Source organism: Chlorocebus sabaeus, chromosome X (assembly GCF_047675955.1).
Source record: "Chlorocebus sabaeus isolate Y175 chromosome X, mChlSab1.0.hap1, whole genome shotgun sequence".
Classification (NCBI taxonomy): Eukaryota; Metazoa; Chordata; class Mammalia; order Primates; family Cercopithecidae; genus Chlorocebus; species Chlorocebus sabaeus.
Genome location: NC_132933.1, coordinates 134,302,961 through 134,317,140, shown reverse-complemented (window position 1 = coordinate 134,317,140; position 14,180 = coordinate 134,302,961). Strand labels below are relative to the sequence as shown.

At 36.4% G+C, this 14,180-nt stretch overlaps 1 protein-coding gene across 3 annotated transcripts in view; it reads left to right on the top strand.

The window, feature by feature from the left end:
- CDKL5 (cyclin dependent kinase like 5) overlaps positions 1-14,180 on the top strand; it is a 212,565-nt gene that overhangs the window by 128,945 nt on the left and 69,440 nt on the right. For all 3 annotated transcript variants that reach the window (XM_007991180.3, XM_037986378.2, XM_037986376.2), the window contains exon 4: positions 6,233-6,278. In XM_007991180.3, coding sequence (XP_007989371.2) covers positions 6,233-6,278 — 46 coding nt within the window. The remainder of the gene's footprint in view (positions 1-6,232; positions 6,279-14,180) is intronic.

Below are 14,180 nucleotides of genomic sequence, written 5' to 3'. Positions count from 1 at the left end.
ATTCAGCCATCTGAGGATCGAAAATATTCAGAAAAACAAACAAAAATTTAAAAATACAACAATAAAAATACATATAAAAAATAACACAGTATTACAACTATTTATTTGCATGGCATTTACATTGTACTAGGTAGTGTAAGTAATCAAAAGATAATTTAAAGTATATAGGACAATGTGCATAGGTTATATGCAAATACTATGCCATTTTATGTCAGGGATGAGCATCCATGGATTTTGGTATCCTCAGGGATCCTGGAACCAGTGGTCCCCTCTATATCATTGTAGATACCGAGGAATAACTGTTATAACCTTTTGAAATGGCGTAATCCGTGAATAGGAGAATAAAAGAGTATTTTATTCTGTTCTGTTTCATGATACCTGTTGGATATTTTAACTTAGCAAAAGATTTGAAAAATAATGACTCCTGCTACTTCCTTATACAGTGTATGATCAGTTTAAAGAATTCACTGTTCCAGAGCATAATTAAGTTATATAACTGCATTTTAAAATAACTTAGTAAATTGTATGGCTGTTAATACCAGTTAGTTGCTTTGCCAGAATCTTAAGTAAGGGACAATTAATACTGCTAATAAAACAATGACCCAAAACTTTAGACAATCAGCAACGCAAGTGAGTTGATGGTTATAAGTCTCTCTGTCTAGTATGAGTCTCTAGTGATTGAGGCTTGATTTTTATGGGGTAAAGATCTTGAGAATATTGAAGGGACTATAGGCTCTCCAGATATTTCTATTTGTTAGTACTCATAACATTTATTTTTTATTCTCTTTCTGATTTTTTTTTTTTTTCCAGCTGGGGAAATTTATTCTGGGAAATGTGAAATGCCTTGTTGATATAGTTTGTTTACTCATGGAGACGGTAGTACAATTCAGGAACCTTTACCTAAAGTTACCTAGTCTTTCTGTTTGTGTTCCAAAATACATAATACAATTCCAATTTTAAGGTAGAATTAAGGGTGAGGCATAGAATTATCATTCATAGATTACTGATATATTTGATAACATTCTTAGTTTATTGCTTAAGATGTCAGCTTTTAAATACCTCATATTTTAAATAAAAACACTGAAACAAGTAGCAAACTATGCCTATCTTGCTAACTACAGCTGGTGACATTCTGTTGCAGACGTTGTGGGGGCAATGGTATGCTTTTATGAATAAATTAAATTCAAAACAAGTTTTTCAGAGTTATTTTTTGTATGTTTTTCTCTTTGTCTACACCTTTATTATATATAGCATCTCAGGGTGGTGGTAGAATAAGTAATAAAGCTTGGCGTGTTACTTCCTACCTCTGCATTAAATACCCATGAAGTTCTGCAAATTAATAAACTAAACATCGAAGATTGCTAGCAAAGTCCAGGGAGAATTAATTTTATTAGCAGTACTGGGTTGAAAGCATACTCTTGAACATCATGCTGTTTATCCTACTTTATGAACCCAAATCAGGCCAGATATCCAAAGGGAGTAGGAAATGCCTTAGACCCATGCTCACAGGAACTGAAAAATAAGCAACCATCTCACTGAGGTTAACCATAATCTGACACCGCTGGAGCTGGAGTTCTCAGCCCCCTACTAGCCTGCATTAGCATCTGCATTTCCAGATCTTTGCAGAGACCAAAATGTCCTAAATATAGTAAGGGAAGAAGCAAGGAAGGATTAGAAAAGGCATGTACTATCCTAGGATTCGGAGTCCCCCGTGGCAAAGTGTGGTGAAGGTAGTGGGAAGAGAGGCTGTGCTTAGAAATGTGGTCTCCAGAATGCCATGAGGTAAACAGCTAATGGCATGTGCTCTTCTTATTCAGAGAACCATGCCCAGGCAGTTTAACCTTAGACCAGCCAACCCCAATGGGAAGGATATGTGCTAGCGAGCCAGGTTCTAAAATCGGGCTCGGGGTGCATCAGTTCATATTTGAAGTTCAAGTTGAGGCCAAATGCCAGTCCTGGTGGATCTCTTTCCATCTTAGTAAGGATGAGTTTTAAAGGGTGGAGCAGAGAAAACACTATGAAAAGATAGGGGAAGATAAAACATTGCTGTGAAGATTTAGAAGCAACACATGGTTCTGAAAATGACTTTCTAACAAACCAATAAAGTTAAGACATCTGCTTAGTCTCCCAAAAGAAACCTAGGAAGATAAGACCTCTACAGAGAGTGAATAAGCTAAACAAGGCAAAAAATGCAGAAGTTGGCTGAGATAAAGACAAGTGAAAGAAGCCTTAAATGGATAAAACAAAATTGTGTAGCACTTTTGAACTCATTAATGTTCATTTACTAAATATTTATCGAACACCCACTATGTGCCTGCTATTCTAGGTGCTGATGATGCAATCATGAACGTTGCATACTAAGTACAAAAACTTAGTACAAAACATACTAAACAATTATGAAAGATCCAACCTAAAAGTTGTAAGGTTTGTGGTGGAAAATAATAGAAAAATAGTAGAAACAACATATAAGGTTGCTATAAGGAGACTTTTCTAATTTCATTGATTTCCAGGTATTATTGATTCAAAAAATACACATACACACACTCACACACACTCCTCTAGATATATTCCGAATAATTTAAAATTTTTATTTCAAGGAAAAGGAAAAGTTCCAACAGTATTTAGGGAGAAAAAAGAAGTGATCTATATTGGAACAAAATCCAAATAGGCCTCATACTTCTTTTCTGCTACAAATACCAGAGACTGTCAGGTCATTGTTCCCCATTTGATGCCTTATGTGACAGTATTATAATTTCTTTATGTTAGAAAATGGCAGTCCCTCTTTTTAGACCCTTAATTTCCTTCTTCTTGGAAAAATATCTTAGTATATAGATTTTGTTACAAGAAGACACTTTATTCCTACCTGCATTAAGTTGCTTTAATAAGCATATAGACTCTGGTGTCTGTGATGTGAATGGCATTTTCCAGGGCTTTATGGTGCACTTAAGCTTCCAGTGACTCTGAAGAATAAAAGGTTGCCTTCCCAAGAATTCCATGCCTATCAAGTTGCCATGTATATGTGAAGATGTTCAAAAATGCAAAGACTTGGAAAATAAGACACTTTGTCAGAAAATCTTTCAAAGATGTACTCTGGCTGAGCAAAACATGAATGCAAATCAATCACTCAAATATGTATAAACCATACAAGAAAAGGACTGGTGGTAAACAGTGAAGCAAACTGAATGTGTAAAAAAAAATAAAATATTATAGCTCATGTATCTATAATTACAAACTAAATTCAACAGTCAAACCCTGTTCTCAAAAATAAATATATTTAACAAAATGGTATAAGAAGAATCAGTGTCGATAACCTCAGATTAATTTAAAACAGTTCAAGGTCACAATACTTTAAACACTGGTTCTGGCGTAAGAACAGATCAGTAGCCTATACTAGACTAGGCTAGAGTCCACTAGAAAGCTCTGAAAGCACATCTAGTATCTATATGTAAGGATGCTAAGATGTAACAACTAAAAATATCTGGTAAAGGGTATTGGGAAAATTGGTTTAGTGTTTAGAAATTATATTAAATCTGGATTCCCTCACCATGTCATATATTAAAATAAATTACAAGTGAATAAAGATTTAAGGAAAGAAATAATTAAAATATCAAGATACATAAATGCAGATGAATATTAACCATGCTCAGGCTAAGTAAGGACTTTGAGCACAAAAGTAATGGACATATTTACAAATGCCTGTATCAGTAAACTTGACTATGTAATAATTTATATTCAACAACAACAAAACTCTAGCGAGCACAACAACTTGGGGAAAAGATTTGTAACAGAATTTGGCAATAAGTTATCATCCATGAATCAGCAAGAAAATATTAACCCTGGGGCACTAGATTTCACTTATTAGAAGAAAACTTCTCTAATCTCATTGAATGCCAGAGAAGTTTTTTTTTAATGATTTTGTTTTGTTTTGGCAATGGGTGTAGAGTGAATATTCTCATACACTGCTGAAGGGAACTGTGACATGACGGTTTTTTTGGATGTCAGTTTATCAGTATATATTGGGAACCTTTAACATTCATACCCTTTGAACCAATTATATCACTTATAGAATTTACTCTGTGGAAATACAGATGCAGATGTTGAAGTATGTTCATTAATAGACTTGTTAAATAGCCATCCATGAAAAATGGTGGTTTTAAAAATAACAGCTTGAAATGTTGCTTATATAATATCAAGTGAAATAAAAACAACATACAATAAGATATCCAGTATTACTACTACCATTTGAGAAAAATTTACTAGAAGAAAATATACCAAAATATTAGCAAGAGTTAATTTTGTAAATGTCTTCTCTGTATCCTTTTTGTACCCTTTATATTCTTTTTGTATTTTCTGTAATGAGTTTATATTATTTTTATAAGCAGTTTGAATACACGTGAAATGTTAAATTCTTTCTAGCATCTTCTCTTAATTGCATGTGTTTTTCACTAAACACTGAATTGGTTTAATGTAGAAAACTTCATCTGTTCGACTTCATTCTTTAAGTAAATACATAAACCATATTGGGGGAGGCGGAGAGAGTGAGTTTTGAGGAGAGAGGATTTTCGTGGTATTCTTGAAAGGATAAATAAAAGAATAAACATTTTATTTGACCCCCATTAGCCGTTGCCCTATACAGTAAATTGTATTTATGAGATGCCAGAGAAAAATAACTAATGAATTTATTCAAGGTGGTATAAATGTGCCAGTTACAAATTTAAATTTGTAGTCATATCAGTGGACCGTTTTGAACTGAGTAAAATCTTTTATAAAATCAGACAAAATTTTAATGCCTAGGATGCAATGAAAGAAATGTATGTGGGAGTCTTTCAGTTAGAGTGGAATATAAGATGGAACACTACCTGGAACAATATTCATTTGAGATATGTGCAGTTTTTCTCTATTCCTGGAAGCTACACCTTTGTGCTGTGAGAAAAGCAAGAGGAGGTTCCTGATAGGGTCTGGTCTTTCAGTTATGCTGTAGGTAGATTGCTAGCTATAGCCATTAGAAAAGGAGCTGGGTAAGAACATGATATCAATGTATTATGGGAGAGTAGCGTATATAAAAGAGTCACCTTTGTACTACGTGGGATAATATTCTAGCTGATAATCTTCTGCATTACTTAAAATTGGCAGTTCTTCCTTCCCAATAATAAAATACCTGCAAGAAGGAGTTTCTTTAAGTCAGAAGATCCATTAATGTACAAATAAATTGTACCCTATACGTACAAGTAAGTTGTCTGTACCCTACAATCCTATTCCTTCATTAAAAACAAAAACACAGTACCTTTAAGTGTCTTTTTCCTCCATAATTTATAGCACTTGCCTGGTATTGTGTTTAATTTTAAAGTCTTTGTTTTGATGCAGGGACGTTTTATTAAATATTAAAAGATTTGATCTGAAAGTATCCCCACTTAGAGTAAAAAAGAACAGGCCTGAGTCATTCAGAAGGCTTTCATATGACATGTTGGCTTTGAAGAATTTATATTCATTATTTTGCCAAAAGCTTTTTTATTGCTTTTATATACCAGAATTGGATACAAGTTATTTAGTTTAGTGGTACTTAGTTCTTAGCATTTCCATTTCCTTTCCAGCCCTTATTTTCTTTCCTCCCAACCAAAAACAACAAAAAAGATTTTCATATTTTCTTTTAAGGCAGAATTCTTTTATCTCTTCTGTTGAGAAGAGATAAATAAGGGCAGGACGAAGGTGATGATTGGTATTTGGTGATGGAATGTTTATCTCACTTTGGATTTGCAATGACCATCAATAGGGACGAGCTGGAGAAAATTAGATATGCTTGTTAGCATTCTGCTACCAGCAACTACTGTGTATTGGAGAGGCCCTTTCTTGGTCTTAGAAGGCCAATTAAAATGTGTCTCTGGACTTCAGAGGGGAGTACAGATGAGAGTCTGCCACTCATCCTGGCACTTTTGAGTATCCTCAAGACATTGACACTAATGATTTTGAGTTAAGCATATTCCGTCACCGTATCTGCTCTTTGCTCCACACCCTCTCCCTTTCTTCCTTTCCTTCCTTGACAATGTTTGTGGGGTGATAAGAAAGAGAATTTTGGAACCAAGAAATGAGGGGTGGCGGGGGAGAGGAAGATGATGTATTTTTGACACTCTGGCTTCTTGCTACTCTGTCCCAGAATATACCCCCAGGCAATTGGAATCCCCAGTCGGAAAAACACTGGAGAATGACTTTCCTTCTGCTTTCTTTTCCCTTGCAGGAAACACATGAAATTGTGGCAATCAAGAAATTCAAGGACAGTGAAGGTAGATATATATATATGTATATATATCTGTATATATGTATTTTTCTTTCTGTATAGTTTTTATAAATAGAGTGTGGAAGAAGTGGGATCTAGCTGGTCAGACACTGTCTATTCCTGATATTTTGAAGTCACAGTCTCAAAGTGAATATAGCTTATTTCTTATGCTTTACTTTCAAACATTTAGTTCCTTTTATGTGGATCTTTTCAAATCTCACGATATTAGAAAACTCATCTTTTTATTTTAAGGTTGCAGTCAGCTTTGGAAATCTTGCTCCAAAGGCTGGTTAGAAGAAATGTTGTTTACGCTGTTTCTAAATATTATTAAAATTTAAAAACTGGCTTCAAGTACTTCTGTGGGTCCACACAAATAGCAAGTACTATGTGAAAGATTTCAGTATTGGTTACTGTCATCTCCAGCTCCTAGTCAGAATTAGAAATACAAGGATATATTGAGGGATTGATTTTATATTTAGAATAATGCATTGGGAGAATAAAAGCTTTTTAAGAAGAAATACTATGCTTAGGGGCCTTCATCATATCCAGACCATTTCAGACAGAGTTGTAAAATTACCCCATGCTGGGCAAGAAAGTTTAAAATAATGCATTTCAGTAGTTCATTAGTTTTAAACTCTAGACTGTTGGCCATCCAAAGATAGCCAAATAGAGAAACTCTTGACAAAAATAGGTGTGGCCTTTAAGGTGCTCTAGACAACATTTTTTTTCAGACTTTTTGGACTGAGACCCACACTAGAAATATATTTCATATCCTAACCCAGTGTCTGCACACATATGTAACACTATATGTAAATGAAGCAAAAATGTCACGAACTTCTTTATTATATGAATGCAAAGCTCTCTACTTTCTGTTCTCTCCTGTTCATATAAATACCTATTGTGACATCAAATAGATTGACTTCACCACTAATAAGTCAGAGCCTGCTATTTGAAAAACTATGGTCTAGGTGTAAGAAGTATCAACACAGCATCAATCTTGATATCTAATCAGAAGTATGGAAATAGCAGTCATAACTTACCTTCATCAGCACACATCCCGTAAGTGATGTAAGACACCAGCCTTTATATTTATGAACAATTTCATCACCCTCACCTCAGAGACTTAGCAAACATTAAATAACAAAAAGGGACTTGCTCCAGGATAGATGCAGTAGTATTTGATGTAATCCATCTCTGATGTGCTAGTTATATGAAACACATGCATATCAGCTGGGAACTTTAGCAGTCATTGTATGGGCAGGCATAAAGGGAAGGTAAAAAGGGGAAGGTAAAAAAGAACTTTTTGCTTGTTCTGGGGAGACAAAAAAATCTTGCTTCAAATGGGATATTTGTGGTCTAGCAGGAAGCAGTAGCCCCAGGCCATCCCACTGTGATACCATTGGAAATGAGCTCTTTGAGCAGTGACTTTGGGTCAACAGGTGGCTGAGAGACAAATGGTGATTTCCTAAAAAGAGTGGTTGCAACAGTAGATCAGAGCACAACCTTCGCATGCATGTAAAGGCTTCTGGCTGTGCATTCATCTTTCAGGGCATATTGGCAAGCATCAGTTACCACCAAAAATAATAACTGTCATCATATTTTGTAAAAAGTACAATCTAGGCCATGTGTGCCATCTTTTTCTGTTTCTGAGACAGGGTCTTACACTGTCACTCAGGCTGGAATGCAGTGGCGCGATCTTGGCTCACTGCAACCTCTACTCCCCAGGCTCAAGTGATTGTACAGCCACAACCTCCTGAGTAGCTGGGATTACAGGTGTGTGCCTCCACGCCCAGCTAATTTTTTTGTATTTTATTTGTAGAGACAGGGTTTCGCCATGTTGCCCAGGCCGGTCTCCAACTGCTGAGCTCAAAGTGATCCGCCCGCCTTGACCTCCCAAAGTGCTGGGATTACAGGCATGAGCCAGCTTGTCCAGCCCCATTACTTTCTTTTTAAGTGAATACCATGTTCTTTATAATCTCTATCTTGTGCATACCAATTCTTAGCTTCAATTATATATTTTTACCTGTGTTATGATAGCTTTAGAGTAGAAATCTAGTGTATCCATTGAAATTCATTGAGCACTGAGTGAAGTGCTGTAAGAGTTGAGGTGTGGATACTTTCAAGAAGCATATGACCTATTAAGAGAATTAAGACCTGCAAATAAATAACAATAAAACACAGTAGAGAACAGTTATTGCCTGAATGGAGACATGGAACTTGGATCATTTTGAGGTGAGAGAAACTGTTTCTAGACATGGTATTGGGAATGCATGAATAGTCTAGACATGGAAAGCATTTGGTCTGCCCTTATTTTATTGAACCAACAAAACATTAATCTGCTCTGCCCTCATCTCTGCTAGACCATTATCACTCACCATCCCTCAGAGGCATGCAGTCTTATCACCCACCCCACCTTGTCAATGACACCTACGTACCACCTACACATACTTCTAGAGGGATACTTCCAAAACATTTCTGTGCTAGAACCCAAAGACATATCCTATTATTCATAAACTTTTTCATTCCAGTCTGGCCCACTTACCTGCTGTTTACATTTCTCCCAGGGAGGTACTAGTACTCTCTTTTTTCTGTCTTTACCCTTTTCCTCTGGCTGGAGTAGTGTCTTGCTTAATGGAAAGAAAGGATACATGTTTGGTAAACAACTCTTTTGGAGTGTGAAGTGTATATAGATAGTCTCATTCAGGTAAGGATGTCTATTCAACCCCTGTCTAAACCATTTAATTCTCAGTTTATTATCTTAAATTTTAGCCAATTATAATAAAAAACAGAGTGTCATGATAATATTGCCCTCATTGTCATGTAGCTCTCATTAATCCCCTTTATTATTCTTGAAATATTCATTTGATATTATGGCAGTGATTATCTAGATCTAATGTTTAAAAGTCTTAGTGAAGATAATGAAATAATCCTGTAAAAATATTGTGAACTGAAATACGATCTGCACTTGGTCTGAGCCATTTTCGAGGTAATCCAGTGCAGATGCTCCTTGACTTGTGATGAGGCCACATCCCAGTAACCCATCATAAGTGGAAAAAATTGTTACGTACAAAATGCTTTGGCTAGGTGTGCTGGCTCACACTTGTAATCCCAGCACTTTGGGAAGCCGAGGCAGGAGGATCACTTGAGCCCAGGAGTTTGAGACCAGGCTCAGCAACATGGCGAGACCCTGTCTCTGCAAAAAAGTTTTTTAAAAATTAGCCAGGCATGGTGGTGCATGCCTGTAGTCCTAGCCACTCAGTAGGCTGATGTAGGAGGCTTGCTTGAGCCCAGAAGGTTGAGGCTGCAGTGAGCCGTGATCATGCCACTGCACTCTAGCCTAGGCAACAGAGTGAGACTCTGTCTCCAAAAAAAGCCTTTACTGCACTCAACTTACCACACATCATAGCTTCAGCCTAGCCTCCTTTAAACATACTCAGAACACTTACATTAGCCTATAGTTAGGCAAAATCATATAACAAGGCCTATTTTATAATAAGGTGTTGAATATCTCATGTAATTTATTGAATACTGTAGTAAAAGTGAAAACGAGAATGATTTTATGGGTATTCTAAGTATGGTTTCTCCTGAATGCATATGGCTTTCATGCTATTGTAAAGTCAAAAAATAGAAGTCAAACCATTGTAAGTTGGGGACCATGTATTCTCTCACTAATATCACGGAATATTTTGTGAGAATATATGTTAACTTCTGGTAGCTTTAAAAGATTTTGCTAATGTCCTACTTTCTTGTTAAATTCATATGTATTCACAAATTTATGTAAAATGTTTGTGAAACTATATTTTGTTAGACTACTATTTAGTTCAAGAAGTCTTTATTATCCCAGGATGATAGATCACTATTTAAAATGGGAATCAAAATTTCATAGCAAATAAAAGTTTATTTTGGGACTTTAAGTGGGTAAAATGAAACTAAAATTATGAAAATAAGTTTATAGTTAACACAAGTTAGGTTATAGTAGCAACTAATATGCTATTTCAAGAAAGAATCAAGTGTTAACCTTTTTGGGAGGAGGAACAGTTTTTAAAGTAAAATTGTAGGCTAGGCCAATGAATAGCTTATATAGTAAACAGGGTGATTAAGAAATATATAAAAAGCTTTATCAGTTTTCTCTTCTTTTTTTATTCCTGTCTATGTGTCTTCTGCTTTTTCAGGCTGTGTGTGTAGGGCGGGGCGGGGGAGAGACAGGGTCTTGCTCCATATCCCAGGGTAGAGTGCAGTAGCATCGTCATGGCTCAATACAGCCTTGAACTCCTGGGTTCAAGCAATCTTCCTGCCTCAGCCTCCCGAAGTAGCTGGGACTACAGGTACACACTACCACTCCCAGCTAATTTTTTCATTTTTTGTAGAGGCGAGGGCTCGCTATGTTTCTCAGGCTGGTCTCGAACTCCTGGGCTCAAGCAATCTTCCTGCCTCAGCCTTCCAAAGTAGCTGGGACTACAGGTGCACACTACCACTCCCAGCTAATTTTTTCATTTTTTGTAGAGGCGAGGTCTCGCTGTGTTTCTCAGGCTGGTCTCGAACTCCTGGGATCAAGAGATCCTCCTGCCTCAGTCTCCCAAAATGCTGGGATTACAGGCATGAGCCACCAAGCCTTGGCTTTTTGAGGTTTTTATTCTCTAGTTGTTAGCAGATACAGTTCTATCCGATAATTTATCAGTGTCTTTGCCTGTGATTCTCTCTGAAAGACTTTGACACCCTGACTTGGGGATATAGATTCCTGTTAAAAGGAAAGAATGTTTGAGTAACAAAAAATTTTTGTCTGAGCTTACTTCATTAGTTAATTTTTTCTTGTTTTGATGCTTGTTGACACTTCATAAATTTGGAGTCTCTGATAATGAGTTATTTAAGATACCCTAAATGATGGTATTATAAGTTTGGCTATTAAGTTCCTGCAGAGAAATTTTATCTAGTAAACACCTGACCAACCAGAAGTCTCCATTGTATTAGTTCTGTTCATTGTAATAGTTCTGCTCATTATTTGGAATTTCTGAGAAGGGAAAAAAATGACCATAGACCATAAAGATACTAGAGATTATTTAGTTAAAAGGCACTTTTCAGACTATGTATAAATTACAAATTTAGCCCAATTCTTCTACCCTTCCTATGACTCCCATCTTCTACAATGAGGTTTGATGTTCAGATGATAATGTATCACTATTGGATTGTCGTTCTCATACATACACAAGTACAAGTGTCTGCTGTCCTCAATTTATTAAATAACCCAAGAGCACTGATTTAGATTATATAGCTTTGGACCAGCAAGAATTCAAAACATTGTCTGTCCAACCTTTACTTTAGGAAAACCTATTGTCTAGAATTTATTTTTGACATACATTTGGACCTTCTTTTTGCTTCTTTAGACTTTTCCATCTTTCCTTAAATGTAAGTGATGGAGTGAGAGGAGAGCCTCTCTACTTGTCACTGGGCCTCTGTGCATGGCAAGGAGGCTCACTCCAGGGAGCTATGCAGTAGTCTACATTTAAGATGAAACTTAGGTTTTGTCTCTGCTTTTATATGAAGTAAAATTACTTGCATTTCATATTCTGCTGCTTAATGTTTTCTATAGAGAACTATCTTCCTCTTGGAATGGACATATTCTTCTTAATTGTTAAAAAACATTTAATTGATCATCTGTTCTGTCTTCTAATTTATTTTATTCTTCTGTTTACCCAGACACTGGAAAGCTCTATACTGATCTCTGGATCAGGAGTACTCTGGTCTCTTATTTTATATAATGGTACAAAACCAGAGTTCGTAATCTGTAGTCCTTAAATTCAAGAGCCTGATTTCTATGTGAAAGAGGCCTTGAAACAAAAAGTCCAACCCTTGACTAAACAAAGAATTTGATTAACTGAGCTTGAGCGTTCTGGATAGTCATGGTTTTACCATACTTCCTTTTCATTTTCAACATGGACCTCCTTCAGACTTCAGGGATTCTTCTAGGATTTGGTGATCATTTTGCATCTTCTGTGATTTCATAAATTTCTACTGTGCTTTTACCTGTTCTTCATCTCTAAAGATTGGAGGGTCCTCATCTTTCTTGGTGTATGTAACAGTAGCACTAGCATTCAAACTCCCTCAGGCACATTGTCTGTTGATGTCCCTTCTTCAATAAGAGCAACCAGACTCAAATATGGCACCCCCGTGGTTTTGATCAAGGATGGCTTGATTTTGCTTTATCAGTTTATCTGTTTAAAGGTCCATTTGGGGTGGGGGGCTCTTCGGCTATACAAAAATGTCAGGTTTATCATTTCACAAAGTAGGTTACAGCTATTCCTGGATTTCCTTTCTAAGCCCACAGTTCTTTAAAAATAGAGTTACAATAGAGTTTCTGCTCATCTTTAGGTTTTTCTCTTTTCATCAGTTATCTTTTAATCTCCTTTGCTCCTGTGATCTTTCTTCTTAAGAATTGTTCTCTTTTACTTTAGTAAATCGCTCTTGATTTTTAGGTGTGTTAACTTGCCTTACTGGTAAGTTTAGAAGTAGGACAGTTTTGGGGTTGTTTTTACTTAACATCCTTTTTCCACCCTGCCATTTTGTCCTCACTCAGTGGGGTTTCTATAGATCTGCACATAACTTTGTCAGAGTTGATCCTGCATTCAGCTAAACCCCCTCAGTGATAACTGATGACAAGGTGGGTCAGCATGCACATAAGCAGTTATCACATAAAAGTATGGATTCGGGAAGAGTCCTTCTGAATAATCCAGTATAACTCAGCCCCAGTGTACAGATGATGGACCTCAGGCCCAAAGTTGCATGGCGTGTATGTGAATAATTGCAACTAAAATGCTGACCCAGGATCTTCGTTGAGTTTTTCTTCCACCCATACAATGCCGCCTTGCCGTTCAGCTAAACGGTAGCATAGTTATACCTGAACCTGGGTACTGTGACTCACTTTTCAAAACTCACTGTATTGTATACTATGCCACCTTTGTTCCTATGAGGTAGAATGTGACCTTCAGCTCATGCACCCTGAGAAAGTTATCCTTTCTAGACTTGGTTTCTTCATTTGTAAACTGGAGCCCAACCTTGATAAAGAATCCTAGCCTAGACAAAGAATCCATGGGGATTATTTCAACTACATGGCAGTGATTTTTGTGCTCATTTCAGTGGGCTGTGCTACCATCCTTTGAAAATGCCTTACTGAATGCTTTTGTGAGGCATTTTGTAATGCCTTGCAAAATGCTTTCCTACTTTGTGTACCTCCCAGAAGAGAAGCCTGTGTAATTCGAATGTGCCTTCCTTTTCCCCTCGTCATCTGATAATTTAGTTGACAATTTTCATCATAAAGTGCAGGGCAGGCCAGGAACCTTCAAAGTACTTAGAAAAGCAAAATTATAGGATGTACCCAGTAATAATGAAGAGCGCCCATTTTGCTTGAATTTAGGGAATTAACTCTACTTCCTGCCTGTTCCCATTCATTGCAATCTTAGTGCTCAAGTGTTTACCTCAACTTTTAATACTATGACTGGCATAAAGTAGAAAAGCCTTTATTTCCTAAAAACAGCTGCTCAGAAGAGGTTTTTTGGGCGCTACATTCTAGGTAATCTTGTGTGCTGCTTTTTGATGATTCATTTATCTTCTCTAACCATTGTTAAGTGGAGTCAATACAGATTCGAATAATGTATGTATAACAAAGCAGCAAAGTTCCATGAGGTTTAGGCTCATAATCAATAAAATTTTAATGAAAAGAAATAATAGATTATTAGATTTGAAAAAGGCAATAGGATTTTTGGGAGATGGAGGCATTTATTTGTTTCTTTTACTGATGAAAACTTAAGTGGCTTGCCTAAAGTTGCATGGTGTACTGTTGGTTGATTAAAAGGCTGAGTCCAAAAATAAATAAAATAAAATAAAATAAAAATAAAAAAAAATAAAAGGCTGAGTC